General features: G+C 45.1%; 1 protein-coding gene across 1 annotated transcript; it reads right to left on the bottom strand.

Moving 5' to 3' along the window:
- KAT6A (lysine acetyltransferase 6A) lies at window positions 1-27,995 on the bottom strand. Its single transcript, XM_027901128.1, has 18 exons — window positions 27,892-27,995; window positions 26,013-26,062; window positions 25,128-25,898; window positions 16,211-16,319; window positions 15,532-15,647; window positions 15,188-15,269; window positions 14,277-14,412; window positions 13,551-13,861; window positions 12,775-12,893; window positions 11,921-12,036; window positions 11,418-11,559; window positions 10,819-10,980; window positions 10,388-10,481; window positions 8,949-9,180; window positions 8,329-8,539; window positions 6,977-7,666; window positions 5,923-6,238; window positions 1-5,090 (listed from the first exon to the last, which is right to left on the bottom strand). The coding sequence occupies exons 3-18, from the start codon at window positions 25,728-25,730 to the stop codon at window positions 2,497-2,499; spliced, it is 6,033 nt and encodes a 2,010-aa protein (XP_027756929.1). The 5' UTR covers window positions 25,731-25,898; window positions 26,013-26,062; window positions 27,892-27,995; the 3' UTR covers window positions 1-2,496.
- Window positions 27,996-27,999: the final 4 nt, after the last annotated feature.

The raw sequence follows: 27,999 nt of genomic DNA, 5'->3' as shown, positions 1-27,999 counted from the left end.
TGACATCCAAAATGGCTCAACATAATTTATTTTTTATGTTAAAATGTACAGAGTTCTTTTGAAAGTACTTGCTAGAAAGGGGAAAAAAAAGTGATATTACATACAAGGAGAGGAAGGGAGACCATCCAGCCAGGAGCGTATGACATGGAGAATTACAAAGGCATCTGGGCACCCCCTTCCCCTTAGCTTACAAGTCACCATGAACAAAGTACAAAGAGGTTACAAAACAGGAAAAGCAAATATAAACAGACAGGAATAGACTCAGCTTCATTTGTACATGCGGCTTTTAGAGGCATCTGGAGCTCCTATTCACACACTCTAGAGATCTCTTTAAAGAGAATTTTATCTTTCTTAAAATAGTTTTTAATATTCTACAACAAAGATAAAAAATTTTAAAGATGGAATGAAATGAAAAAGCTCTTATTTTTAAAAGGCATCAAAGTCACTAACTGTGAGATTTTTTTTTAATTTCTTTTAGAAGATTACCCAAGTTATCTTGCTAAAAATACATTTTTTTTTTTTAAACAGAAGTGAAAAAATGGTAGGTACCAATATTACTGCGTTGGATAATTTCTTTTTATATATAGAAAAGAACTTTTTTTTCTACAATAGTTCTACAGTCACAAAGGCTTGTGGAAAAGGGAGCTGCCCAATTGATAAAAAAACCCATACAAAACCAAACCAAACATAACAGCAAACAAACTAAATTCACGGCCCTCATTTCAACAGCTTCTCCTCCTGTCTCAGACCCACCCCCACCCCCAGGAAGCAGCGACACAGCTGAAGATCTAGGAAGAGAGGGCAGCACAGTGCGCTTTCTACACGGGTTATTTGGAACTGGAATAGTATATACAGAGAAATGGGGTCCTACACAGCCTTGTACATGCTCAAAATTAAACAGAAATAAAAAGTGGAAGTCCTTTGAATTCTGCTTTTCATGGTTAGCAGTTACTGGAGGAAAGTCCATTTTAGTGCATCTGAAAAAACCCCAACTTTCTTTTAGACTCTTTTGGTTTAAAAACAAAAGAAATTAGTCTTATTAATGTGTCTGCATCTCTACTTCATATACAATAAAAAAAGAACTTTACATTAAAGGGTGTCCCTTTTTGTACTGGGTGACGTGCCAGCAGTGTAGCCAAAAAGAATGTAAATTGGATTATGCAGTAACAAACAGCAAAATCCTGCCGCCTCCATCCTGCTCCAGCGTTGGGACGGTTTCACTGCTGGAAAACAGGCCCATTCCCTTCTTTTCCCACACTAGGTCAAACGGGTGGCTATTCCTATGAAATGGGTATCAAACACAGTGGGAGAATCAGGGAACACATCACCGACTCCCCCAGAGAGTGGCACATTCAGCAGCTTCCTACCCCGGACCAGAGATGGGAGAGTGACGAGGACCCGGCAGGGCTCCCGCCCCAGTCACCAAACACTTCATCTTCCAGCATCTCCCGAGCCAGGAGGTAACTGGAAACAGCTGCTCCTGAGCTCAGCCTGACTCTGAGGCTCAGCACCAAGACCCTCAGCATTTCCAAGCACATACTAAAGCAGTTTGGGATGCCAGAGCTGGGGCTGAGCTGCCAGTCCCCACAGGAGCCTGTAAGCATTTCCCTGTCCCAGCAGACCATCACCCCCCATCCCCCCCAGCACTGCAGGGGGGACACAGACAGGCTCTCCCTTGAGGTGCTTCCAGCAGTCCCGTGACAAACGTGTGTGCATCCATGCACATGTGTGTCCACGTGCATGCCTGGGTGGTGAATGGGATCACTCTAAAGTTACATTATATTTTCAGCATGAAACATACAATTTCAATTAACTCATCTACAAAAACACCAATGTGAATAGTTTATTGTTCACACCTAACTCCAAATTTTACTGAGGGTGAGGGAGTCAGGGAAAATGAAAGATTAAACATTTTTCCTGACTTGCTTCTAGAAATAAAGATCTTCATTTATCCTCTGTGTCCCTTTCCAAGTCTCCCAATAAGTGCCTCCTGCTAAAAGTAGGAAATGCTAAGTGGGGTTTAGAGGGAAGGGTTGTTATTCTTTGAGATGTCAAACATTTTACATGGCTGCAGCACTAGAAACTGCATACAGAGGGGCACAGGGGAGGGAGAAGGACACACATTTTTTTAAAAAATTTAGGAACGTGATTTCACTGTTACACATAGTCTGTCCACTTTGTCAGCAAAGTAAGGCTCTTTTTAAATTATGAAAAGATTTTGTGCATGTTTTCCTCTCTAAAAAACATCTGTAAATGATTTTAGCTGTAAAATGTTTGAGGATTGTGAAGAAAACAAAAACAAACAAATAAACAAACAAAAAAAAATCAAAAAAAATAAAGACCAGGCTTCCTAAAAAATAAAATAAACCAAAGAAAATCCCTCTAAATCTACAGCAATATTTTAACTGGAAAAAGGTCCATTTTCTCTGGTTCGTCAGTATAAAAGGTTCCTTTATTTATATATATTTCAGTTTTTAGGATGCAAGTTCATCTTGCTCATCTTCTCATGTACGGTCCATTTAGGGACTGCTTGGGCACCCCAGCAGCGTTCATGTAGCTGTGATGGGAGGGGCCAGTGTACATCATGTTCCCGTGAGGGTTTGGCTGCATAGGCTGCTGGGTATAGGCCTGGCTCCCCATCATTCCCATCTGCATCTGCATAGGATACTGTGCTGTCTGGTTCATGTAGGCAGGGTTGCTATGGTAACTGCTGTTCATCATCGGCTGTGTCATCCTGTAGCTGTTCATGGCGTTCAGGGTGTTCATGTTCATGGAGTTGACGTTGTAGGGGGCGGTGGGCATCAGGTTGACCCCCATGTTCATGCCGCGCTGCACGGCCAGGGCGCGCGGCCCGGCCTGCATGGCCACGGCGGGGGGGCTGCGGCCGTACAGCTGCTGCTGGTGCGCGGGGGCCGAGGGCAGCGGCGCCGACTTGGAGCGGATGGAGATGTGCCCCTTGACGGGCATCTGGCCCTGCAGGCGCTGCGCGTGCGGCAGCCCGATGTTGGTGGCCGACATGTTGCACTGCAGCAGCGGCGACGTGAGGTTCATGGTGGGGGACGCCAGGTTCGGGGGGGGGGTCATGGTGGCTTGTGCTTGTGGGGTGCCGGCCAGGGGGTGGGAGGGGGCCAGCTGGGCCAGCCCCGTGTTGGACAGAGAGACGCTGGTTGCATAGGAGGTCACGGCAGGAGAATGGCTATAAGGCATGGCGTGGGGGTCCATTATGGTGTTGGTCAGCTGCTGCAGCTTGGCTAAGCTGAACGTGGCCGATGGCTGCGAGTAGCTCCCAGCGCCGAAATCCCCGGGGATCCTCTCGTAGATACTTATGTTACCAGTGCTGCCCGACTCGGGTATCTCCATGATCATGGGTGCTGGGGTGAAGCTGTTGTTCATGCTACACTGAGACAGCGGAGGTTGCTGCTGGGGCGGAGGCGGGGGCTGCGGCTGCTGGGACTGAGGCTGCTGCTGTTGTGGCTGTGTCGTTGGTTGCTGGTTACTTGGGGGCCTTTCTACCACACAGCTCTGAGGTGACTTGATATTACAGTTTGCTGCAGGCTGGACAGTGTTCTGCTGCATCATGCTGCAACTGCTGCCAATGTTTGCCATTTGCTGAGTGACAACACAACTGTTCTGAGTGAGGCTGCTGGAAGAAGACAGTCCTCCATAGGAACAGCTGCTCTGGGAAGAGTTATTTCCACAAATGCTGCCTCCCATCGTGGAGTCGTAGCTGCTGGGGTTTTCGTAATTCTCTGTAGTGCTCTCAATGCTGCCAAGGTCACTGAAGCCACTATCCACCACCTGCTGGGAGTGGTCCGATACTGAAGGCACATCCATCATGGGGCTGGTCTCCATGTTCTGCATAGAGGGTGCGGACAGGGATCCTTGTTCAGGACTGATCTGGGTGTAACTGCTCTCCAGAGCAGGCACGTTGGGGCTGCTGACAGAACGCACAGACTGGCTGGGGTGGGACTGAACGGAGGATATTGGACTGTTGTGTTCTGAGGCCTGGCAGTCTTCAACCATTGATATCTGAGGATCCTCCTCAGTCTGGGTATAACTTTGCAAAGTCTGACAAGCTGCAAGAGTTTCTTCACAGTCCTGGTAAGCTACATCGTGCTCATTGCTTTCCTCCTGTGTCAAGGACTGGACTGCTTGAACAGTTTCAAGATCTAGTTCACTATGAGGAATCTCTTCCTCTTCCTTTAATTCAATTAACCCTTCTTTATTACTCTGTTCTTCTTCGTGATCATCCTCAGACCCAGGGACGTGCTCTGAGCCCACTGATGTCTCATTGGAAGCCTGCTCTTCCTCAGAATCTGCCTCTGCTTCGTCTTTCTCTTTTGCATCTTCTCTACTGCTTGGTATGCTTGTTTCTAAAAAACATTCTTGCCCTTGAGGCTCTTCCTTGACCCCTTCTCTGACAGGCTGTTCCTCCAGTTCTTTTTTCTTCACTGACTCCAGATGACCATCATCTTCGTCATCAGCGTCATGATCTTCATTTTCATTTGCCACTACTGCAACTTCCTCTTCCTCCTCGTGGTCGTGATCAGGTTCATCTAGCTCTTGCTGCTCTTCTTCTGATTGCCTCTGCTCTTCTAAAACCCGTGGCTTCTCCTCTACTTCCTCTTCTATCTCAGGCTCTTTTACTTCTGGCACTGGACTGCTGTTGCTGTCCACAGGAGAAACTGCTCTCACTTCGTTGCTGGCTATATCTTCCTCTTCTCCCTCTCCTACCTCTTCTGCTTCCATATTCCCGTCTTCCTCTTTCCTTTCCTCAAGGAGAGGCAGGTCTTCCTTCTGCTCCACACATTCTTCTTTATCTGAAATTTTGGGCTTACGGCCTGGTTTTGAATTAGCTACTGCTTCATCAGCTCCTTCATCAGCTCCTTCAGCTGATGCTGGCACCTCTTCCTGGGTCAGTTTAAATCCTGGTTTTCGACCAGGTCTTTTCTTCCAGTGGACTGGTTTTCGGCTTTTCCCTTTTGGCCATCCCTTCTTCTTTTTCATGGGTGTGGAAGTGTCTGGCTCAAGTGAAGAATCCTTTGCTTCACATTTCCTCAGCATGGATAATGGTTTCAGAGGCGGGTTACCTGAAACACAAATTGAGAGACACTGTTTAAACATTTTTTGTTTGACCTGAGCATTCACGGGGGCCTTCCCAAGCATGCCCAACATGTTTATCAACTTCAATATTAGCTTTTAGTATTAAAGTACTTCTAAAGAAAAATCCTCCTCTGGTAACCACAGGCTCCTTGAAAGCCATAAATTAATGAGTTGGTTCCGGTAACAATTTTTTATGGTGGGATAATGGCACCATACTTGTTTCTCATACAGTTTTTTTATTTGGCTGACTGTTTTGCACTGTGCAGCCCATCAAGAAAACAGCCATAATGAAGATTGCTAATGGAGCACCTGAATGACAGATGCTGCTTCTGAATCGTCACTGGACTCTACGAAACCAGTGGCAAGCAAATAATTTTGTTTTGTGAACTGAAGGTTCAGAGAACTTCAAGGAGATGTGAGAAGCTGAGAGCCTGAACATGCAATGTGATGAAGAAGAGGATCTCAGAAGAGACAATTTAATATTTCCCTTTGTTATGGAAAATTGAGGGCTCGGCAGTTCATGTTCGTTTTATTTCGGTAAGTGACCCTGCTGCGTGGGTTCTTCCACAGTCACAGATACAAATTCCATTAGGCAAGCTGAATCAAAAGGACAGCCTGTGATCAGCTCAGAGCTAATAAGATACTTAAATGCATGCACCACATTTTCATAAAACTCGGGAATGTTTGAGGCTGGTTTGAATGCCTACCCTACATTTTGGCTAGAAGTTACAAGACAAGGTAAGCAACTTGTTCTGTCCTGAGCTGTTATCATCTCACACAACCCATATCAAACTTTCACCAGCACACCACCAAACATACCATTGTTGTCATCAGACTCCTCCTCATCTTTGGACTTCCTCTTGGAAGAGGGTCTGTGCCTGAGTGTGTCTGGTGGGGCTAAGTGCCGAAAGTATCCGCTGGACAAAAGTTCACTCTCCTCCTCTTCGTCCTCCTCCTCCTCTTCCTCCTCCTCGATCTCAAAGGTAGGCTCTAATCGGGGCATTGGTCGCTCGGAGTCTGAGTCCTCAAATGGCTCGTCCAGCACCTCCGTGGTCTCCGAGATGGTTTCGGTGACAACGCTGCTGTTGTGGTGCTTGCGCTTGCGGACCCGCCTCTTGCGGTGCAGGATTGGCTTCTGGAAGGGGGACGTGGGAAGAGAGAAGATATTTTATCAAGTGGAGTGGAAATAAAACTGATAAATACAAAAAAAAGGAACAGCAGAGTTTAACTGGTCCAAGCAGGACCAGAGAGCTCCCTTCTGGGATCCAGAGTTCACCAAATACTGACGAGCACCTGCCATCAGTTAGAATTTAAACAGCTGAGGCTCACAGCCTGTCCATAACAGTTCGAGTTGAGAGACTACAACACAGAGGTGAATAGTTTAGAACGAGCTGCAAAGATGATATAGAAGAGAACTTCTTAGTGCAGCACCCCACAAAGAGAGGATCTGCTTAGTCACGCTGATAGAATTCACACCTCCATCTCCACAGTAAATAATTTCAAAGACTTTATGCTTGCTTTCAGTTGTTTAGAGAGCATTTGTGGTTTGCAAGCTTCTTTCATAAGTAGGACGGTATCTGTTTCTATTTTGCATAACTGAGTAAAACTTTAATAACCAAGGTAGCAAAATAATTCAAAGCACAAGACAGAATTAAAAAAACCCAAACTCCTACCCAAACTCCTACCCCTGATGAAACAAAAACCACCACTAAAAAAAGTCAGTAGAACTTTAGAGAGAGTTCTGGAACACTGAGCATGTGCCACCTGCCCACTTAACAGAGACCTCGTGAACTGCACCATCCTTCAGAAAGCCCCACCATCCTGACCAAACCGACTGCATGGTAAGGCCAGAAACAAGAAATAAGGCACACACCTTCCGTTTCAACGTTGGCTTGGTGAGCACAGGTGGAGAGCTTGATCGAGGGCTCACAGGCTCATCATCCTCCTCTTCACTGCTCTCACTGAAACACCTCAGCAGCGCCCTGTCACTCTCGCTGTAGCGCCGGGGTAATCTGTCGCAGTCCTCTGGGAATCTGCACTTGAGTGGCTCCGTGTTCTTCTTCAGCTGCCCCCTCCACCTCTCCATCCCTTCGCTGTGCCGCCGCCGGGGAACCGCAGCCTTCTCCCCTTTGCCGTACTGTCCCTGGGAAACAGGGCATTTCTCCTCATCTTCAGCATAGCGGCCCCTCAAGGCTGGAGACTTCTCCTCACACTCCCCACATCTCCCTTGCAGTGCCGACTTCTCCTCACAGTCGCTGCAGCGGCCTCGTGAGGCTGCTGACTTCTCCTCGCACTCGCTGCAGCGCCCGCTGGGCACCGCTGCCTTGTCCTCCCCGGGCACCGCCGCCTCCTTCTCACAAAAGGGCTCACGCAGCTTTTTGCTCTTGCGGTTCCATCGCCCCCTCCGGGAGGGCTGGCTGTTGGCAGGAAGACTCTCCAGGGGGAAAATGTGCTTGTCTGGTCGTGCAGAATTGGCTGGAGCAACGATGTCTGGCTTTTTTTCGCTCTCTGTAGGTGAGTAAGGCTCTTGCTCTTTCTTCTCCCACGACACAGATTTTACCATCTGATTTAAATAAAAACAAACAGATTTCACACTTCCTATTTCAGCATGCATGACTATCCTGAATTTGTTTCCACAAGAGCTTTCAAGCAAAAAGTCAGAAAAGAGTTTAAAAAGAGTGACTTCTAAGAATCCAAGTTTAAAAAGAAGAGTTGACCTTTACGAGATTCCAGTAGTGCCACCTGCTACTCCTTTCCTCACTGGTGATAATGTACCTCAATTAGCCTCCCAATCAACTGACTGCAGTCAGCAGCAGCCACTCAGGGGCACACTGGAACACTAACCACCACCTTGCTACATTCCAACATAGTATTTGTGCCATTTTCAAGAAAAAAACTTGAAGCTACTTTCTTTCCCACTGAAATGCACAATTAGCTTAATGTAAATACAGTAACAGAAGATAATTTGCCTCTTAGTATTCTAGTCAGTGCTCATCACCTGATGCGAGAGTGCAACACCTTCAAGGACTGTTCTCCAGACTATGCCTCCATGTTTTCTCTATTTTTATTTTCTAATCTGAAACCATAAAGATACATAAACTAATCATGATTGCACTGCTTTTTATGATTATGACAAAGTTTTGCATTTGAAATCCTGTTAGAACTGTCTGCAAAAGCATCGAGTGCAAACCAGGTGCCACACACAAGTAACAGATTCACTCTTACGCTGGGCTCCGGATCCTTTTCTTTCTGCTGTTGCTGCTCTTCATTTTCACCATCCTCTGTTTCCTCTTCCTCATCCTCAGAGACAACCGAGTTGGAGACGATGACAGGCGTCCAGCGCAGACATTCTGCATCCACGTCGATGGGTCGGACATTGGTTCTGAGCTTGGCCATGTGCTCCTGGATCAGCTTCTCACGGCGAACGATCACAAATCTGAACAGCAAGAACACTCTGATCAGTAAGAGGCGCACAGCTGTACAATATCCAGCACCATCAGACCCCTAGAGAAACATCTTACAACTGAGGAAATGCTCAATTCTTTCCGTTTCTTGTTAATGGTGGAGCCTTTATCCTTCCATGGGTAACATTAGGCTGCAGAGTATCACTTTTATGGCACTTCAATGGACAAAGGGTATGCCATTTGGGGAACTGGCAATATAAGGTGGAAGATAATAAAGAGTAATAAAAGAACTGCTTAAATAAGTTTTAGTCCCACTACCGTAAGTGAATTTTATTCCAGGGGCTGGGAGCAATATCACTGGTTAAAGTCTCCCAACACCACTAAACCTCACTGCAACACATCTGAAGGCATCTGGAACTCCAGCAGGACTCCTGTACTCACTGGTCACTACGGAAGTCAAGCATTCGCAGGTGATGCAGAGTGGAAGTGATATCTTGAGGGCAGATTCCAGTCAGCTTGCTCAGTTTCTTGATGCTTAATTGCTTGTCACGTTGATGATAAAGGCACTCCAATATTACACTTTTCCAATAAGCCATATATGAGAGGCGCCCCAGGTCTGACAGGGGCTTCTCTGGTGATCCTGCTTGACCCTCTCGCTTTGAAAGCAAATAGCCTAAAGGATACACAAGGAAAATGTTTCAAAACAACAGCTTCTGTTTCCACCCTGACTTCTACAAAGGCATTTCTCCAGAAAGCAGCTGAATGCTGCCTAAGAGATACAGAGGATAACTCTGAAGGATACTCCAAACTGTTTGGCCATTTTTTATTTGTTTGTTTAAACCCCTGTTACTCGGCGATCAAGCATGAGATTCCTGAACTCTGCTGCCATCAGACACTGGTTGTAGGCAGTGCCACGAGATGGCAGCAGGAGCCTGCCCAGGAACTACACCGGGCCCAGAGCACAACACTGCAACAGCAATTTTGGAAACAACGGAGGGAAAACCTATTTTAGCCCCTCAAAACTAACATGGCAAATAATTTTCTTGAAAATTCTCTAATGCCAAACCTCAGGGCCATACTGGAGAGTACGAAGCTCTGTAATTTAAGACTGTGATACACTGCCCAGGGTCAGTAGAGACTGAGGGGTTATATTCTCTGCAGAGTGACAAATGGGGGCAGAGGGAACCAGATGACAAATGTGCCTTCTCACTGTAATATAACCCTCATTTGTGGGTTTCTCAGGATACATTCCTGAGTTCCTTTGCTCCATCAATATTTTCAGGGCACTAACAACTTATCTACACAAAGATATTTATCAGCAGGGTTTTTCTCTGGATGTTAACTCCAAAATTAGCATGTCCACGGGGAGAGCTGCATTAGATTGCCCTCAGCATAACAAGCAACATACAGGTACAGGGACAAGTTTCCCCATGAACTTACTGAGAATCGTTCCAATGTTCAGAGCCTAATTTACATCTGATTTTGTTGCTCTCAAAGCTAAATTAAAACATAAGACACTTCTGCTTAAGACACTCATTCACTTAATCAAGCAGCTGAAGATTTCCCCAGACCATGCAGTCTTATGGTTGGCTTTCTCTACATGCACAAGCTTCTGCTGAAACCACCATACTGACATGTGCCTATAGTTTCCCCACTAAGTTGCTTACACAGAAAACACGAGAATTAAGGGGAAAATGATCGATTTGTCTCTAGAATTGAAGTCTTCCAACAAGAGCAAACTGTGAAGTTCAGGCGAGTTTGTGAGCTTAAGAATCCTTTGTCCTGAGATGTGTTTTAATTTGAGAAATACCCACTTCCACTGTTAAAGTCCTTATTTAAAATATGGAAAGATAAAGACTAAAAAATGTAACATGGCTTACTGAAGTCGATGAGGAACCTGCCATAGCCCTTACGCTGGTATTGTGGAAGAATCATTATACAGGAAACATTGTACTTCTGTTGGCAGTGTTTTTCCTGTTGGGGAAGAGAAGCAGAAGACTGGTGAGAAAGAGCAGATGTTCTGTGCAAGTTCCTAAGTAATTTTATGGCGAAAAGTGAGAGGGGAGGCCACAAAGTTTCTCAGGAACAACAATGTCCATTACAAGTTCCTTATCAAATATATGCTATTCAACATTCTGAGCAAACCTGGTTTTACTGACTGGTGGTCTCTGAATGTAACATAAAAAAAAATCTGGTTGCAACAGATGTCTACACCTGTATTACATAATTTATTATGTAAAATGCAAGAGCCCTAAAATTACAACAACTGAAAGACCCCAAAGCAGCATTTCTCAGCATAGCAAATACTCACCTTGGAAAAGTAGCCAACAAGGTGACAGCCCTTGACATCATTCTGTGTCAGCACGTAGAAAAGAAATGGCTCCACGTCGTAATAGAGAGTCTTGTGGTCCAAGAAGAGCTTGGCTAACAAGCACAAATTCTGGCAGTAGATGGTGCTGACATTGCCATCAACCTTAGAGACACGAGGAAAAGTTGTGTCACTCCACTGGCTGTCATGAGAGCTCATGCTTCCCCTGAGGACCCCCACGTGTTTGAGAGGTCTTAACACAAGAGCAAGACTTCTCTGTCACAGGACTTAAAACTTCCACAGAACAAAGGCTGTGACCGAGTTACTGTTACATTCATTAGCTTAGGAGACAACTTAAAATTAACCTTCCTAAAATGAAAGAAACACATTTTTACAGAGTGAGTTTTCTCCTGTGTTTTGTCAATGAATAATCTATGTACAAGGTCAGTTCCCACTGCCTGCTTGCTCGTAGTTCTTTACTCTTGGCAACTGAATGTTTCAAGAATTAAGATCTCTTGGGCTGTGAAAAACTTACCACACAAATTAGGTGCTGAAGGTCCTATTTTATAGATAAAAGTGAGCAACTTAGTTTTCTCACTTACCTCAAAGACTGAAATATTGTTTTTTCTGTAAATTTCGTTGGCTGGAGGATGAAACCAGCCACATTTTTTCATATGCTGCTGGAGAATAGTTCTGCTTTTCATATACTTTAGACAGAATTCGCAAAGGTACAACTTAGGTAGCCTGTAAGCAAAGACAAAGAAAGGTCAGAGACTGAAGGCACAGACTTCTGTATAAAATTCCTCACTCCTGCAGATTGAGAACTTGATGTCAACAAACCCAGTATACACTGACCTTGTGTAATGTGCTAATGATAAGCAAACCCACCTTACTATAGTTAAAGACATGGCACTTACTCATTCTGTAACAGATGCACATTTAAAAAGTGTCCTATGTCCTGCAGAACTACATTTACAGTATTTACAGTATTAAGTTATGCCAGAAGAAACAGAGGCATCAATCAAATCCTCTAAAACAAGAGTAACCCCCCCAGTTGTGCACAGGGATGCTGGCATGGAGGCTGAAGCAGAACCCAGGGCCTTACCTCGAGTACTCCTGGGGGTATGGGGAGGAATACCAGGTCTGGATTTCGTACTTGCCAAACTCAATGACAGAAGGGCAGCGGACCTGGGGGTCGGGAGGCCCAGTCACCCCCACTTTCTATGCAAGGGAAAAAAACCCACAAGTTTTCATGAATTTCCAAGTGAAAGACTTCTAAGCTGAAATAAATTAAAACATTCTTATCTACACAGTCCATCCTACTCCAACTCGGAGAGAACCAGGAAGATGCAGATGTTGTTTTCTGACACTAAAACCCAGTGCCAGTCACACCTCAAGGAACCACGTGATTCACAAAAAGAAAGAATTACAAGCATTGTCACACCACAAGCCTCCACTACCTTCCCCACTGCTGCACGTCATAGTTTTAAATGCAGATTAGCACACAGTGAAGTTTAACACAATCTTTTTTTAGTCCTGCTGTAATTTCCTTTCTTGTTATTTCAATAGCCAGGAACAGAAACACAAACTGCTCCTGAGGTTAAAAACTGGAATATGCAAGTATTTAACATAATGCATCAGTGTCTTCCCAGTTTTGGGACTGGATGTATTACTGTGAAGGTAGCAGCTACCAACCCAATGTTCAGGGTGCAGCTACCTGCTTATCATCACAAGTGTAGAAGAATTAAAAAAACCCTCAAATTTATAAGAAGACAAAACAGCAAAAAGAGTACTTTTTAATGACTTATACATTCTTTATTTCCTTTCTGCCTCCCTGATAGCAACTGGATCTATTATGGCAACTAAAAATAAGGAAACTAAATGCTCTGCTTTTGAAGAAAACAAATGTTTTCTTAAGTCATGAAGATTTTATCCCAAAACACCAAAATTTAACTTTACCTGCAGTGCTTGTTCCTGAATATCTCTGAACAATTCCATGTCTTTTTCATTTAAGACATCCTGGCTCCCAAAAAAACGGTCCTCATTTTCTTGTTTTCCATCCCAGCCATCCTGATTGTCTGTGAATAAGAGAGAAAATTGTCTTCATCTACATTTACAAAAGAGTACTTGCTTTACTGCGCTGACAAACAACACCTGGCTGTATTCAGACACCCTGCCAGGCTTTTTGGATGGGATTTTCTATTCAGATTTGGGACCACAAAGAAAGAAGCAGGAAAGCAGAACTGCATTCAGAAGAAGGGAAGGGATGCTTTCCAGCAATAAAATGCCAAACTGCACAAACAGGCTCCTCTAAGCCTGAGAAAACTAAGAAACATTCACAAGCCTAGACCATGGATCAGAAACTCATGGTCTGTCAGACTGGTTTGAATTATCCATTTCCCATTTCTACATTGCTGCTCTTACTTTCATTAACCACTCCCTGTGTTACCTCTTTCAAATGTGACATTATTTAGCATATTTTCTAGGGCATTTTACCTCACCGTAATCATTTAATCCCTCAACAGACCCTGCAATCACATATAAAGAGGCAAAGGTCTCTCAGATCCCTTCCTTTTTCCAACTGGTTCTACCTTGAGGCACCAAAGATAACTGCATTTGAGTGCTGAATTTCAGCTCAAAGTCTCCAGTCTCTAGCAATTCTACTCACTTCAACATCCTAGCCTTTGAACATTTGCTTGGTGGATACTTACATGGGCAGGGTGAAAAATCTTTACCTGTGGGCCATTCTGAAGTGCTAGATTTCCTGGTACCCTTCTTCCTGATCCTATACTGCTGAGAATAGTCTACCACTTCCCCTCGAGCTTTTCGTCCGTCAGGGGAGGGAGTGAAGAATTTAGTAAGGCCATCTATGAGCCCTTTGGTTTTCTTGTTAAACTTCAAGGTGTTGCTGCCATCTCTGCAGAAGTCCAAAACCTCTGTCTGCTCCAGGTACCCTTCTGGTGACGCCGACTGGCCCGACAGGGCCATCTTGCGCTTCCGACCCCGACCGGGACCAGCGCGGACTTTGCTGAAAGGGCCTTTTGACCTGCGGGATGAGAAGGGGAGATCAGGTGAGGTGGAGTGCCATCCTCTCTAACTTACCTGTCAGCCTCACACACACCAAACGTGAACTGAAGAGTTTAAAAATGTTAAAACTCTGCTGAGATGGAAGTATTCGAGAGGCACGTGGTGTGGCCTGGGGATATGGTCAGTGGTGAACACGGTGCTGGGTTAAAGTTGGACTCTATGATCTTAGGGGTCTTTTCCAATCTAAAGGAATAACTGAGTATTCAACACTTCTTGCCCTAGTCTTTCACAGCCCTTTTCAGAAAATCTGTATTAAAGAATAAAGAACAGCTCTTAATTGTAAAAGAGATCTTCCCACAAGGTAAACCAGACACTCCAGAAAAACCCACTGTCCTACAGAATCTCACACTTCACTCTTCCTTGCAGGGACTTACGTTGTATTTTGATTCTTTAACCTGTTTTTGGGTCGCCCTATGGGGTTAGCATAGCGTCTCTTTATCTGGGCTGCCTTCTTCTGTAAAAGCTTTCTTCCTTTCTTCCGTGGCCGACATATCTGACATATCCACATACCTGTAAGACACAAGGCCCCATCACTGAATGCAACAGACGCCTATACAGGGCGAAAAGCAGAATTACAGTCCACAGGCCTTCTGAGGGTAAGAGTAGGAATGGTACCACAGGCCTTGATTAAACATATACAGGTAAGAAAAGTCACGTGTCTGCTTCAATAATCTAAAACTCAAGTCCTGTTAATACTCTCCACCCCCCAAATAGTTCCAAACATGAAGGAGGTCTCTTTAATTGGCAGCACATCATAAAAAAAACATAATTTAATGGTTAATTACCCCATTATCTTCTTATGACTGTACTACCTCCAACTATCTTCTGTAGGAAAATCTTCCTATAACTACCAAGGAAGAATCTTCCATAGATGATCTGCTTTCTGACTGAAAGTTCATTTTTTTGGGATACTCTACTGTCCAACTGCTTGTGACTTCAAAAACTTCAAATCCATCTCTTTCTTTTGTACGAGGCTATTCATTCAAATGGAAGTTGATCATTTTAACCTGCAGGGATCACTTCTATTCCTCCAAATATCAAAGATTTTTTTTTTTCAAAACCCTTCACAGACATTAAAGTACAGGAAGCAGGAGACAGTGGAAAATCTGGATGTGAAGCTCTGACCCTTCTCTGGTTTCTACTACCTGAAAAGCAATCCCATAAAAAACAAGCCAAATGCAGCTAAAAGTAGCTAAAAGAGGACTAAGTAAGTGGAAGCACTGTCTACCCGCTGACCTCTTCCAACATCACCTTAAAATCACCCTTTTCATGACACAGTGCTCACCTTTTGGCATCCTAGTGAGAGGAGGATCGCAGCATTCCATGTGAAAGCCACGGTCACAGGAGTCACAAAATAGCATGTTATCCTGGTGAAGACAAATGAAATTAATCTCTCCTTAGATGTGCATCAGCACCAAGCCCTCCTTTAATTTGTCACCATCTCAGAGGACAGGCACATAGTTTCTATCTACAGACACATCAAGGTATTTCACAGGTCTCGGAAGGACTACCAGACTAAACTAAAAGCTGCACAAGCATTTGCCTCTAGAGTGGTTTTATTGTGCAGTTTACCAGAACAGCCCCAGCACTGACATGCTCTTCCTTCAGCCCACAGCCTGCTGTACTCACGGCATTCTTGCCCTGGTCTCGACAGGAGCTGCACGTTTTGCACTCGATGCACTGCCACCGCAAGGCTTTCACTCGCACTGTCAGCTCGGGAGAGAACTTCAAACAGGACGGATGACCTATGGAAACAGAGAAAATCACACCAGTAAAACCATTCCACTGCTGTTAATGGGCACAGATGGCTCACAGAGAGTGCTTTATCAGTTATGTGTTCCCATGCAGAACTTTGGTTATCCAGAGACTCCTATTTTCAGGTGCTTCTATTCTTCCCTAGTTATAACACAAAACAAATGCCCTAGATAGCAAGTGGCAGGTCCACATACAAAACACACAAAGGTAATTCTTCATAACTGAATTGAGAAACATGACAAAACTGGTCTTCGCTGCCATATTTTTAAAGAAACTTCCAGGAGTCAAATGAACTATTTGAGACTGACTCAACTCAACTGTCTCCCCTCTGAAAGCACAAGATTCAGCTGAACTAACTGTGTTCTATGCCACAGAAGCATGTTCCTCACACCTCTGGGTCAGCAGGAGTCACTACACGAGACTTCTGTCTTGAGAGGCAAAGTTCTCACTGGGTGGGTCCTCCCCGTGGGGTGGGACAGAAGCAGGCACTGGACAAGCTCTCCTGTCCCCAGGGAAGGGATTAGTACCAGCAGCTCTGTAAAGGGTCACCTACCACTGTTGCCACAGTCAGCACAAGAGATGAGCTCTTCAGGCTTCTTCTCCCGATTCTGCTCTTTTGTACCAAGGCAGAAGCTGCAAATTGGAATTGGTTCAGCAACCGGCTGTGAGGAAAAGGGACAATAAAAGCACTGAGTAACTGGAGGGAACAAATCCTAACACACAAATGACACAGACATTTATAGATCATCCAGACTGGTGTGAGGTACACCACACCTCACAGATTGGTTCTCACTCTCAGTACAGCACTAACTGTAATCTGGACAGAGGTCAGTACTCCAGAGCGTACAACTATTAACACATCACTTGTTTATGTTCATTTCAGTCAGATTTCAGTATGAAGTTTCACAGAGAATGTCCACATGTCAACACTGTCCAGGTTTGGAAGAACCAGATTAAAGACTATCCTTCACAGCTTCAATGGGTCCTGTGTTTATCACCTCTGACAAGCTGCAAGCAAACATTTTACCACATTTAAGAAAAAAAAAATCACCTACAGTCTAGGGGAATTCAAAATGCTTTTAAAAGCATTCAAAATGTTTTAGAGTAATTAATTAAATTGGAATAATTTTGAATGTGGAGATCAGGCTACTCCTCCAAAGCTTCTGTGTGAGACTGTTATGCTAAGTATGGAGAGATTTCAGTGCTGCCGTGTTTGTTCAGCAAAGAACATCCTGGCAAGTGAAAAACGCAAGCACACAATGAAAGATTGGTGAAAACAAGACTGGAAGCAGCCAGCTCAGTTTTATACTGCAAATTTTTGGCAGACATTCAACTCCTTCTGCTGTTTTGCTCGCGAGCACATCTATCTGTGTGATGTCACCAGATTCAGCGAGGGAGGCAGCCAGAACAAATTGGGCTGACAGTGTCTTCCAGCCTGCCAGCCTCCCAGCACATGTTGTTACTATTCAAAGGGGATCCAGAAACCAAATGTGCTCCACAGTCACCGACTGTGCCCCCTCCTAAAGGCCACCACGGGCAAGTGCCTCTGGAAAAAGTGCGTGTGCGTGTGTGTGAGAAATGATTTTACAGTCTCAGCTTTGGCCAATCCAGCTGCTTTGCAGTTCTCTTAGTTCGGGAACAGTGAAGTAGGAAACTCCTCAGAACTCCCAGCCCAGCCTGCAGCCCACAGTGGTCACTGAGAATGCACTCCACTCCCTGCAGACATTTTAACACCCCCAGGGATCACTGGGTACCAGGACTGCCCTTGCCCCACCATCACACACGTGCTTCTGGTATTACTGTGCTCGCAACTGAGTGGGTGTACAACTTACACAGTGTAAAAGGAACACACACGCTCACACCAACATTTTTTTCCTTTGCTTTGCTCTGTAAGGCCCCTGGAATTGAGCCCTCTGGGGGCACTGAGATGCTTTTCTGGGTGTCTGTTCTTCAACAAGCACCACTCCTCACTTCAAATAGCCCATGCTGGTGCAAAGGTCTGCCTCAAAAGCTGAAGCAGATGAACCAGAAAAGCCAGAGGGGAACTACAACCTACACCACACGAAGAAAATTATTTAAAACATGAGGAAACATGTTTCAGTGAGGAGGGCAGCACAAAGACTAGATTCCAGCCTTTTGGATCAGTGGCTGGGGAAGAAAACTGCTTCAGTTCCATGCCTCAATAAAATCAGAACCAACGAATTTCATATTGTCAAAATAATTTTACTAATCACATGTTGTTGTATATAGAGAAATAATTAGGGAAATACTATCCAGTAGTATCAACCTGTGGCAGCAAAGGTTAATAAGTAACCCTTCTTCTATCTAAGTTACCAAATCACAATTCTTAATGTTCTCTCCAGACAGTATGGCGAAGAAAAAATATGAAGCAACAGAGTAAAAACAGAAATTCCTCACAATACTGTTTGTGCTCAAGAAAACAATGCTAAATATATTTTAATACACCCAAGAAAAACTAGTAACCATAACACATGGATGCGTGTTTGCCTGTGCAAATAGATACTGTCTCAAATTCACTTGTTGAGTCTCCCTTGAAAGAAAGAAGCTTATTTACATGGTAGAATGATGGCCTAAAACATGAGGCTACATTAAAACAAATGTAAGGAAGGAAAGAAAAATTGTATACAGAAGGGAGGACAAGCACAAAATACACTCCTCTTCCTAAGAGAAACACTTAAAAAGAAAAACCAAAGGACACTCAAAATAAGTGCTGCTGTTTGAGGAAGGACTACAACAGAGAGAAAATCTGAAATCCTGCTGCTACAAGAGTAAAGTCAAGTGTGAAGGCCAATAGCTTGGATATTAGTGAGGTATATACAGGCTGGATTTTATGCAGTGGTTACTGACACCTGGAAACCAACACAAAAAAGCAACGTGGACACTCTGGGGCTGCCACTCAGTCTGAAGAAACTGCCCCAATATCAGACACGCACATGGGAAGAACTGCACAGAACGTCAAGTGGAAATATTTAGACAGTCACTCGTTAAATAACCTTCCCAGAGCTAACAAGTCCTCTAATCAGAGGATTAAAACGATGCAAGATTTGTTCGTCACAATCAGGATCACATGCCAGGACTTCCTGCCTGCGAAGCGGGGGGTGTGGAGGGGAGAGAGGCTCACATTTCTTTCTTTGCAGTGGAACACTCAGCAGCAGAATTAATTTCTGTCCTTCCATGCACACCTTCAAGGAATTCACTATGAGTCCAGACAAGTTCAGAGATCCATCACTACAATCAAAACACTCATTACTAAATATCCAGATCTGAGGCTCAAAGACTGAGGAGAAACCTAATCCCTAGGAGAGGCTGTATACTGTTCAAGAATCCTAAATGAAGTCAAACCCACACACACACATCTACAGGCTGTATCCAACACCAGTTTTTCTAGACTTTTAAGATCAGATGGAACAGTTCAACAGAAATGGGGAGATACGTGTAGAACCAGTGACTTCTTTTATAATTCAGAATACCTTTAGTTTTGGCAAAATTTCCATTTTACACACTGATAAGTGGAGATAAATTGGTGACTCAACTTGCTAGTAAAGGTTTAAAATCAAAGATTCTGGGAAATTAAGAGGTCCATTCTCATATTTTTAATAACACTTGTGCAGGTATTTAACTGTATACCAAGATCCATTCTATCCAATTTTCTGAAATGCAGTGAGCTCACAGAGGTATGGATAGTCTGAAGTTTTACTAATTCACAGGTCTCCACAGAAACATGCTTGGAGGATTCCGTATTTTCATGCCCCCATTGACGGTTCATGCACAGGTCCACAGGCTGGTGACTGACCTTCCAAAGGATCTCAAAACAAGCAGATATATTCCAAACCACATCCTGTTTGCAAGGCAAGGGCCACTCTCCTCAGACACCCTTCCTTCTCTTTGCTTTTCCATCTCACTGCAGGTCCAGATTTACAACAAGAGCAGTGACAATGGGAAGCCTGCCAGGTCCCTGGACAATGGAACAAGCAGTATCATCCCATGCCAGAAGCAGTATTAGTAGCTGCTCCAAGGAGAGGTGCTTGGAGGAAAAAATTAGCGAGGACAGAAAAATTAAGTCAGATTTGCACACCAAATAAAGAGAGAACCTAAACAGGTGGAATGGAGCCTAATATGACTTATCACCACTCATTAGGACAAATGCAGTTTGAAATGCTTGAACGAGGCAGGTAGGAATAAAACCCAGCCACCCACCTACTGACAGAGGACAGAGGCTGAAGTCTCAGCAGTCCTTCACATTGTTTATCAGACTGTGCTGACTGTGTATTTGTACTTACTTAAGAAAACTGAACCTATTTTTTTACTCAAATGACAGTACTTACTTTAATAATTATTCCTTTTTAACTGTTTTTCCCGCCACCACTATGACTTAAGATAAAATTGCTGGAAAAGTAGGGGAAAGGCAGGGACAGGATTATCTGTTCTCATTTTCTCTGCTGTTTCTTCCTTTCCTACATAACAAAGCTAACACAGGAATCAAGCTGTTGTTTATTTATCAACATTCTCCATCATCCGCCCTCCTCCCTGTCTGACTAGATTTTGAAGTCCTGGAGTAAATACAGCTCCTTTATTAATCAAACTTCAGAGATGTGCCATTCCACATCTGCTAACATTCCCCAGGACAGAAAGGACTGACACACTGGACATACTGGACCAGTCTCCTTTTTAACCAGTTATCCTGTGCTGAAACTGTGTCAGAGAACACTGTTAAAAACACTTCCACTGACACAGGTACTCATCACCACACCTGATGCCTTCCCACAGTGCCAAGCTTTGCCTCTGGGTTACCACGATTGCAGGTACTGCCAGAGCCCTCTGGTGCCATCCAGCCCCACTCCACACCGGGTGCACCAGCCCGTGGCATCCATTCCCAGCTCCCCTGACAGGAGCATTTCAGACCCACTTCCATTTGCTCTGAGAGCTACTTCACCTGTTCACTGATCGAGTGAATAAAGTTCAAAGTAATTTCTTAGCACTTTGGTTTCCAGAGTTACACAGTGTGCAGATGGAGGCCATCTGTCATCAACCACGGGTTTTTTTAGACAGAACTACAGACTTCTCTTGCACAGAACCAGCTGGAAGAGAGTGAATCCTAATCCTCCTCCAGCTGGGAGCCAAAGCTTGCAGAGCACCCTTGGAGAGCAAGGGTGAGCTGTCAGGATGTAATTACAATGCTCTGGTTGCAGATCATTTATGTACTCCACCCCACACAAACCAATCCACAAACAACTCCTTACCAGTAATCGGACAGTTCTTTCCTCTAAGACATGGAATTAACAGTTATTAACCTAAAACAGACACAATACAGCAGAAGCTATTCTAGGCTTAAAGGCCTTCAAAGCAACCATGATGCTCTCAAAGCACAAGAAATTTGGCTCCAGGTGAGTTTATCAATGTTTCTGGGATCCAGAACTACTGCCGGCAGGAGGGAAGGCCTAAAGGATGCTGCATGTACAATAACCCCCAGTTAAGGGGATTGGTGATACATGGAGCAATACAAAACTAGGAAACACATGCCATAAGGGACACGTGAGACAGCAGGCAGGGAATCTGCTTTAAATATTATTCCTATTTTTCAGCCACAGAAGTTCCTCTCTTTTTGTTTTTTTTTTTCCCCAGGAAGAGCTTCAGAATTTTGGATTTATACTCTAAGCTGTACTGCAGGATAATACTAAGATATTTACTTAAAGGTTGCTACAGCCATATTCAGTTTTAACTGGCATAAAAGCCAGTTTCAAGGATAGTGCAAATGGAGATGAAATAACACCACCTGTATTTTCCTCCTAATTGAGGAAGAAACGGTCCTACTATTGTCTTGAGATCAAATTTATATGGACATCAATTACTTCAACTTCTCCTTCAGTTAGCTGATGTTACCTTTTTTTTTTTTTTAATAGTAACAATTTTATAAAAATTCTTACAGCGTTTTAGCCTGTGTTCTGTAACAGGTGTCAACAAAACAAAAGCAGAGCAAGCTATCTCTAAGGCACCCAGCCTTACAACCTGCCTCTTACTACAGGTTAAGTTCCTCAAAACAATGTACCAGGAAAGAGCTCTTTGCTCTGAACCTGTAGTAAATATTCCTTGTAGTGTTGTAGCGGTGCACTGATCCTTGCTCTGCAGCCACACTGTGTGAACACTCAGCAGCTGTGCTGGCTTTGGCTGGGACAGCGTTCATTCTCCTCATGGCTGGGCCGGGGCTGGTTTTGGGGATGACAATACTGCAGACAACACCCTGATGTTTCAGTTGTTGCTGAGCAGGGCTTACATCAAGTCAAGGACCTTTCAGCTTCTCCCCCCCATGGTGAGGAGGCTGGGATGGGACCCAGGCTGTCCCCAGGGATACTCAGACCATATGGTGTCCCGGGCGGGGGGAGCTGGCTGGGGCTGCTGCGGGGACTGCCCGCCCCTCGGTCAGCAGGTGCTGAGCAACTGCCTGGGCAGCGCTTGCTCTGCATGTTTGCATTATTTTACCATAATTGCTATTGCTTTCATTGTCTTTTCTGTCTTATTAAACTGTCTTTATCTCGACCCATGAATTTCACAGTTTTTTCTGCCGATGCTCCCCGTCCCCCTGGGTGGGGGGCGAGCAGGGTTCTGCTGTTCGATGGCAGCAGCCCTTCTTTATTGCAGCCATGGTCAGGACAGCCAAGCCCACAAATGATAAAACTGTTCTTCTGAACCACCACTGGCAAACATCACATTTTTTGTCCAGAACGAGTACAGAAATAGCTCAACTCACATTTGTCCCTCCAAACTACTTTTCGGGAAACTGAAAAGAAAGGAAAGGCTACTTCCCTAAAGCCTTAAAACTGGAACTAAAAACAAGTCTCCTTTGGCCACTATCACTATCAGATAAGCAAATTTCAGCAGTGAGCTCGGCCCATCAGGAGGGGTTTTTTTCTGTCTGCTTGTTTTCATCCAAGCAGTGTTTTTAGGCCAGGGATTTCAAAACCATAATGTCAGCAGCATGTCATTACTACCCGGTAAACCAGGACAACTTGCCAGGTCTTCTGCCCTTGAACACTAGAATGTGGTATTCACAGAACACTGAGATAAAAAATAAGATCCGGAAAAAAAAAATTAGTATTTACTAAACAAAGCTTCCATAGTGCTGCTTTATGTTTATTTTGATCAAAAACTTAAAGCTTCAGCTTTATACATCTCAATGCAAGGTACTAAATTCCATAATATACAGAAAATATCCAGAACTGAATGTTCACTGCTAGATATCCAACAAAGTGCCAGTGCTGTCAGATCCACTTGCAGCTGAGTGGATGCTGCACTTGAATAAATGAAAGGAAAAAAATATTACACCTTTAGGATTCATAAATTTGGATTATATATGGAGAGCTCTTAAATGTGTGTTAAAGATCAAACAGTGCAAGGATAAAAGATTAACAGCAGCAAACAAGAGGTTGTTAGGATTTCTCAGATTTGGGAGGTTGAACTTTTTTGTTCATGTTACTGACAAGGCTCTTCTAAGAACCAAGAGAAACAGTGTCACAACACTCCCAAAGAATCTGCACCGAGTATATTCCACTAAAGACACAAAAATATTCTGAAGAATTTCCTGAAGAAATCTCTTGCAGAATTTCTGCTATGGCTACTGTGCATTCTCGTGCTACTAACAATCCTTGCAGTGTTCAAGCTGCTCAGATCTGAACAGGTGGGAACATATCAGAGAGCATATCTAACACCCCAAACACACACACAACAACCTGACACACAGATCTTCCCAGAGGGACAAAGAAACAAACCCCAGACCAAATTCAGTATTTATGACACCTCATATCACCATTCACCACTCTGATATACCATTTTAAGAAAAGTGCAGGGAACAATTTATCTCAAAGAATATCAATGGGTCCCGAGTTCTGGCACTTCACAAGGAGCCTGCATGGCCTGTCAAACAGACTGTGTTAATAATAATATGCACAGCTAATATTTTCCACTGTCACCAGCACTCCCAGCCCAGCCACCTCCTGTGCCAGGCTTGCTTATAGCCAGTTTTCACAACGTTTTACAGCTCTACTGATTTCATTATAGATAGAGTTGGATATCTACACAGGAAACATTTGTAGACAGAACACTGGAAGAAAGGATGGAACTCCCAGCACAGTAATTCTTAATTCCTACGTGACACCAGCCCACAACACGAGGCTGACTAGGTAAGTACTGTGGCCACAGGAGCGCTCCCACAGTTAAATCAGAACTTCAGAGAAACTTTACTGGTGACAAAACAGCTGTGCAGATTTTGTTTTAGGAGGAAGATTCCTACAATAGTTTTAAATCTTCAAATCGTAACAGATTATAAGGCAGCCCTCTCACCAGAGAGTGAAGATGACTCCAAAAAACATGAGCAGCACACATGCAAAGAACTCATCCCTGAACAGGGTATTTACAACATCAAGAAGTTTCCAATTCGGCTGGAAAAATGTATTTTTTATGAATAGAAAACACAGTTTTTACATTCTAGATGTACTGGAGACTAGTGGTGCAAATATATGAATGACTGGCAAATTGATCTTCCAAAAATAAAAAATACAAACTTCTGCTTTACTTTGCATCCACAGCAGCAGAAAGAATGCAAAGATACTGACTGGGTATGAATTTCACTCCAACAACTTCATCTTCAGATTGGGGTAGAGGATCAACAACCTTAGGCATGCAGAAGGATGGCAGAAAGGAAGGGAAGAAACAAGAGAAAGCAATAGAAAAATACTTTGTTCTGTATAATGGACTATAAGTAAAATGGGTGTACAGTGGCACAGGGTACAGAAGTCCCTGAGGGCTCACCCCAGCATTTCCAGGCTCTCTAGATCATAGAATGGTTTGGGTGGGAACCTTAAAAAACATCCATATCCAACCCCCTGCCACAGGCAGGGACACCTTCCACTAGACCAAGTTCCTTCCTATTTCACAACGAAGTGGTTCTGGGACAGAAAGGGATTTGCTCATTATGAACAAAGAAAGCCTCTAAGACAGCACTGGGTGGTAATTGCTAATCAGCACTTCACTGTGTTACCCAAATTCAAATAAGAAGGTGAACTGGCAGTCAAATAAAAACGTGAAAGTAAGAGATCGTCTCAAATTTGTTTAGCAAATCCACCTCACCTTAAAGAGGGGAAGCTTCACTTCCTATGTTTTGCTAACACAACTATGGTAAGCCTGTTACCACACAGTCAGTTCCACTGCTCAGAAGTTAGGAAGTAAATTCCCCACAGTGGCTCCTTTGCAGTTTTCTGTTCAAAGCACAAATTACAATCTATTACACTTCCTCTGATCACGCTTAGAAATCTGGACACAGTAGGATCCTAAATGCACATTAGTAACTTTTAACTTACCATATGCAAGTTAAACAAATCAGTGACCTCAAACTGGGACTCTGTATCAACACATCTCATCAATCACAAGAAAATGCCCATGCAAAAACCATGTCTTACCTTATCCTTCTCATGGGGAAGGAGACACACTGGAGGGAGACAGGAAAGAGACTCAAAACTCTCCTTCCCATCAGCATTAGTGGTTGCTTTAGTGTTGAGCTGGTAGAGAGGTCCATCTTTAAGGAGCCTGCCATGGCCAACAGCACGTTTGACAGCTAATCGTAATTGCTGGTGAAAAATGGAGGCAGCGCTGCCTCCAAACAATGCAGACACATCTTTCTGACCTTTCAGAAAGCGCTCGATGTTCTTCAGGGATGAGCCACTGGACTCAGCCAAGCCCTCAATCGCCCGTTTAATGAGTTTATTCCAGTCCACATTTGGTTTGCCATCCAACTTGCCATGGTTCCGAGGCTTCGGAAGTGCTATTCTCCCAGGATTATCAGGATCCTTGTAGGAGTTGAGACCCTTGTTGGACACTTTTAAAATAGTTCCATCCTTAACGCTCAGCTCCAACTGTTCCAGAACAGTTTTGCGGTCCAAGCCGTGCGAAGATGACACCGCATTGCATATCCTCTCCTCCGAAGGACGCTGTTTCTGCTTCTTTACCTTCTTGATTGCCTCCAAAATCCACTCTGTGTACAGCGGGTTGGCGAGCTTTACCATGGTGAAGGATTCTGTATATCCATAGAGTCGTTATCCTTTATCCCGGTGCTGAACGAGCGTCTCACGACGAGAAATCAGCCCCTCGACCGACGGGAGGCAGCTAACCATAGCATACACGTTTTCTGTTCTGAGCCAACCCTCTTCTCTCAAACATTATTTGTTTTCACACTGAAGGGAGGAAAAGAAAACAATTAGAAACTTCTGCACTCCTTTCGATAAACCCCCCTGAAAACTTCACAGAAGGTTTTTCCACAAAGGTATAAATATTTCAGCATTTCTCACCTCAGCTTCTGATCTGCTCACTCACAATCACGAGAACTGTAACATTAGGCCTGGAAGAAAACAAGAAGAGAGGTATTTTCAAAGACCAGTTAAGAAGAAAAGAAAGAAAAAGTAGCAGGCAATATCAATGCATTAAACACATTGCAGAGTTTTAAACCACTACTACAGCTCTGAAATACTTGAACAATCCTTCAGGGTTTATCTTCACTCCTAATAAAAGTAGACTTTAACACTGAAGCATCTCCATTCAACCCACAGAAAAACACTGTGTCCTTTCCATTTTGATCCATAAGTCAGGACACATTCTATAGCAAGTTTTATATCACTGCTGAGCACAAATTAATGTTTGAGGGGAAAAAGAAAATCGCGACAAAGTTTTTTAAAAAGCAGCAGGTCTCTTCATTTTTGCACACAGAAGACACTGCCTGAAACTTTAACAGAAGGCAGGAATAGCCAAGAGTCTTGTGCAAACAGCAAGAAACTTTCAGAGCTCTTCCAGGAGTGTAATCATAGGTCTGTTTGCCTTCTGCTAAGAAAAGCCACGACAGTTGTTCCATGAAGAAAAAAAAATGAAGAAACACAGCTGGAGATTGTAATCAAACATTCCACTTTCAGAAACCAGAGAAAAAAAGAAGACAACGTAATTTTCAATATAGATGAAGCGCTCTGAAAATACTTGAGGACACAGTAACAGGTGACCATGCACAGTGAAGAAGGAATGCTTATGACACTGCTAATTAAAGATGCTAATGAAAGGGTATGAGACTCCACTTCAGAGCATTTAATAGTTATCTATAACAAAGACCTTTTCTAAGTGTGATAACAGACTGTTGAGCTGAAGTTCTACTGCAGGAGCACAGTAACCGAGAAGGGTCTGTGAACTGTTTATCACAAGGATTTTCTGCAAGCGAAGTTTTAGACAAGAGCTAACTTGTCAACACAGTTTTCCCGTTCTCCTTTCCAGCAAGCACTGAAGAATTCATCAACACACAGAAGGCATTTCCACAGACATCAGACTCGACAGCACAGCTCCACATGGCCGGTACTGGAGAGATCCTGACCGGCTGTTCAGACCGGGAAAGATGCAGTGCTTGTCTAGAGTTCTCTACAACAGACGGGAAGGGGAAAATGGTCCCCGAGGCGTGCCCTCCCGGCCGAGCGGAGCCGCGCTCGCCCAGTGCCGCTGCCCGCCGGGACGGCGGGGCCCGGAGGATGCCGAGCCCGGGGGATGCCGAGCCCGCTCCCGGCACAGCTCCGTGCGCAGGGCGTTATGTAACCGCCCGGCCAGGCCCGGCCGCACCGGGACGGTCCCGGCACCGGGGAGTCCCTCGCCCGCTCGCTCTCGCCGTGACAAGCGGCCCCTGCACCTGCTACCGCCCGTCCCCCTCGCACGGCGGGCGGGTCCCGCGCCCCGAGGGGCACTGCCCCGGCACAAGGACCCGCACCGGCGGCATCGGCATCGGCCCGCCGCAGCCGCCGCCCGGGCCCCGCGCCGTTCCCCGTGCCCCGGACACGGGCAGTGCAGCCCGGCCGGCCCCTCGCAGCGGCACGGCCGGGCCCGCGGCCGCCCCAGCCGCGCTCTCCTCCCGCGCCGCGACCGGAGCGCAGCTCAGCCCGCGACCGCCCGGCCGCTCCGCCCGCCTCCCCCGCGCCGTGCCGCGGCCGCCGCCTGCCCGGGGCGCGGGCCCGGCGGGAGCCGCGGGAGCAGGCGGCGGGGCCGGGCCTGGCGCAGAGCGGCGGCGGGGCCGGAACAGGCCGCGAGCCTGGAGCGCCCGCCGGGCCTTCCCCGTCCCCAGCCCGCAGGGCCCGCCGGCCGCCCGCCCCCGAGTCCCCCGGCGCCAGCCGCCCGAGTCGGCGCGGTCCCGCCGGCGCCACTCACCGAGGGCCGCGAGCGCCGGGGCCCGGCGGGCGAAGGCCGGACGGCGGCGAAGCCCGAAACTGACACGGCGGCCATCTTGGGCCCGGCGCGCTGCGGCGGGCGGGGAGG

Source organism: Empidonax traillii, unplaced genomic scaffold (genome assembly GCF_003031625.1).
Source record: "Empidonax traillii isolate 1590-97213 ecotype Southwest subspecies unplaced genomic scaffold, ASM303162v1 scaffold763:size302500, whole genome shotgun sequence".
NCBI classification, from domain to species: Eukaryota; Metazoa; Chordata; class Aves; order Passeriformes; family Tyrannidae; genus Empidonax; species Empidonax traillii.
The sequence above is the reverse complement of the archived record's forward strand: the minus strand, read 5'-3'. Positions and strand labels throughout refer to the sequence as shown.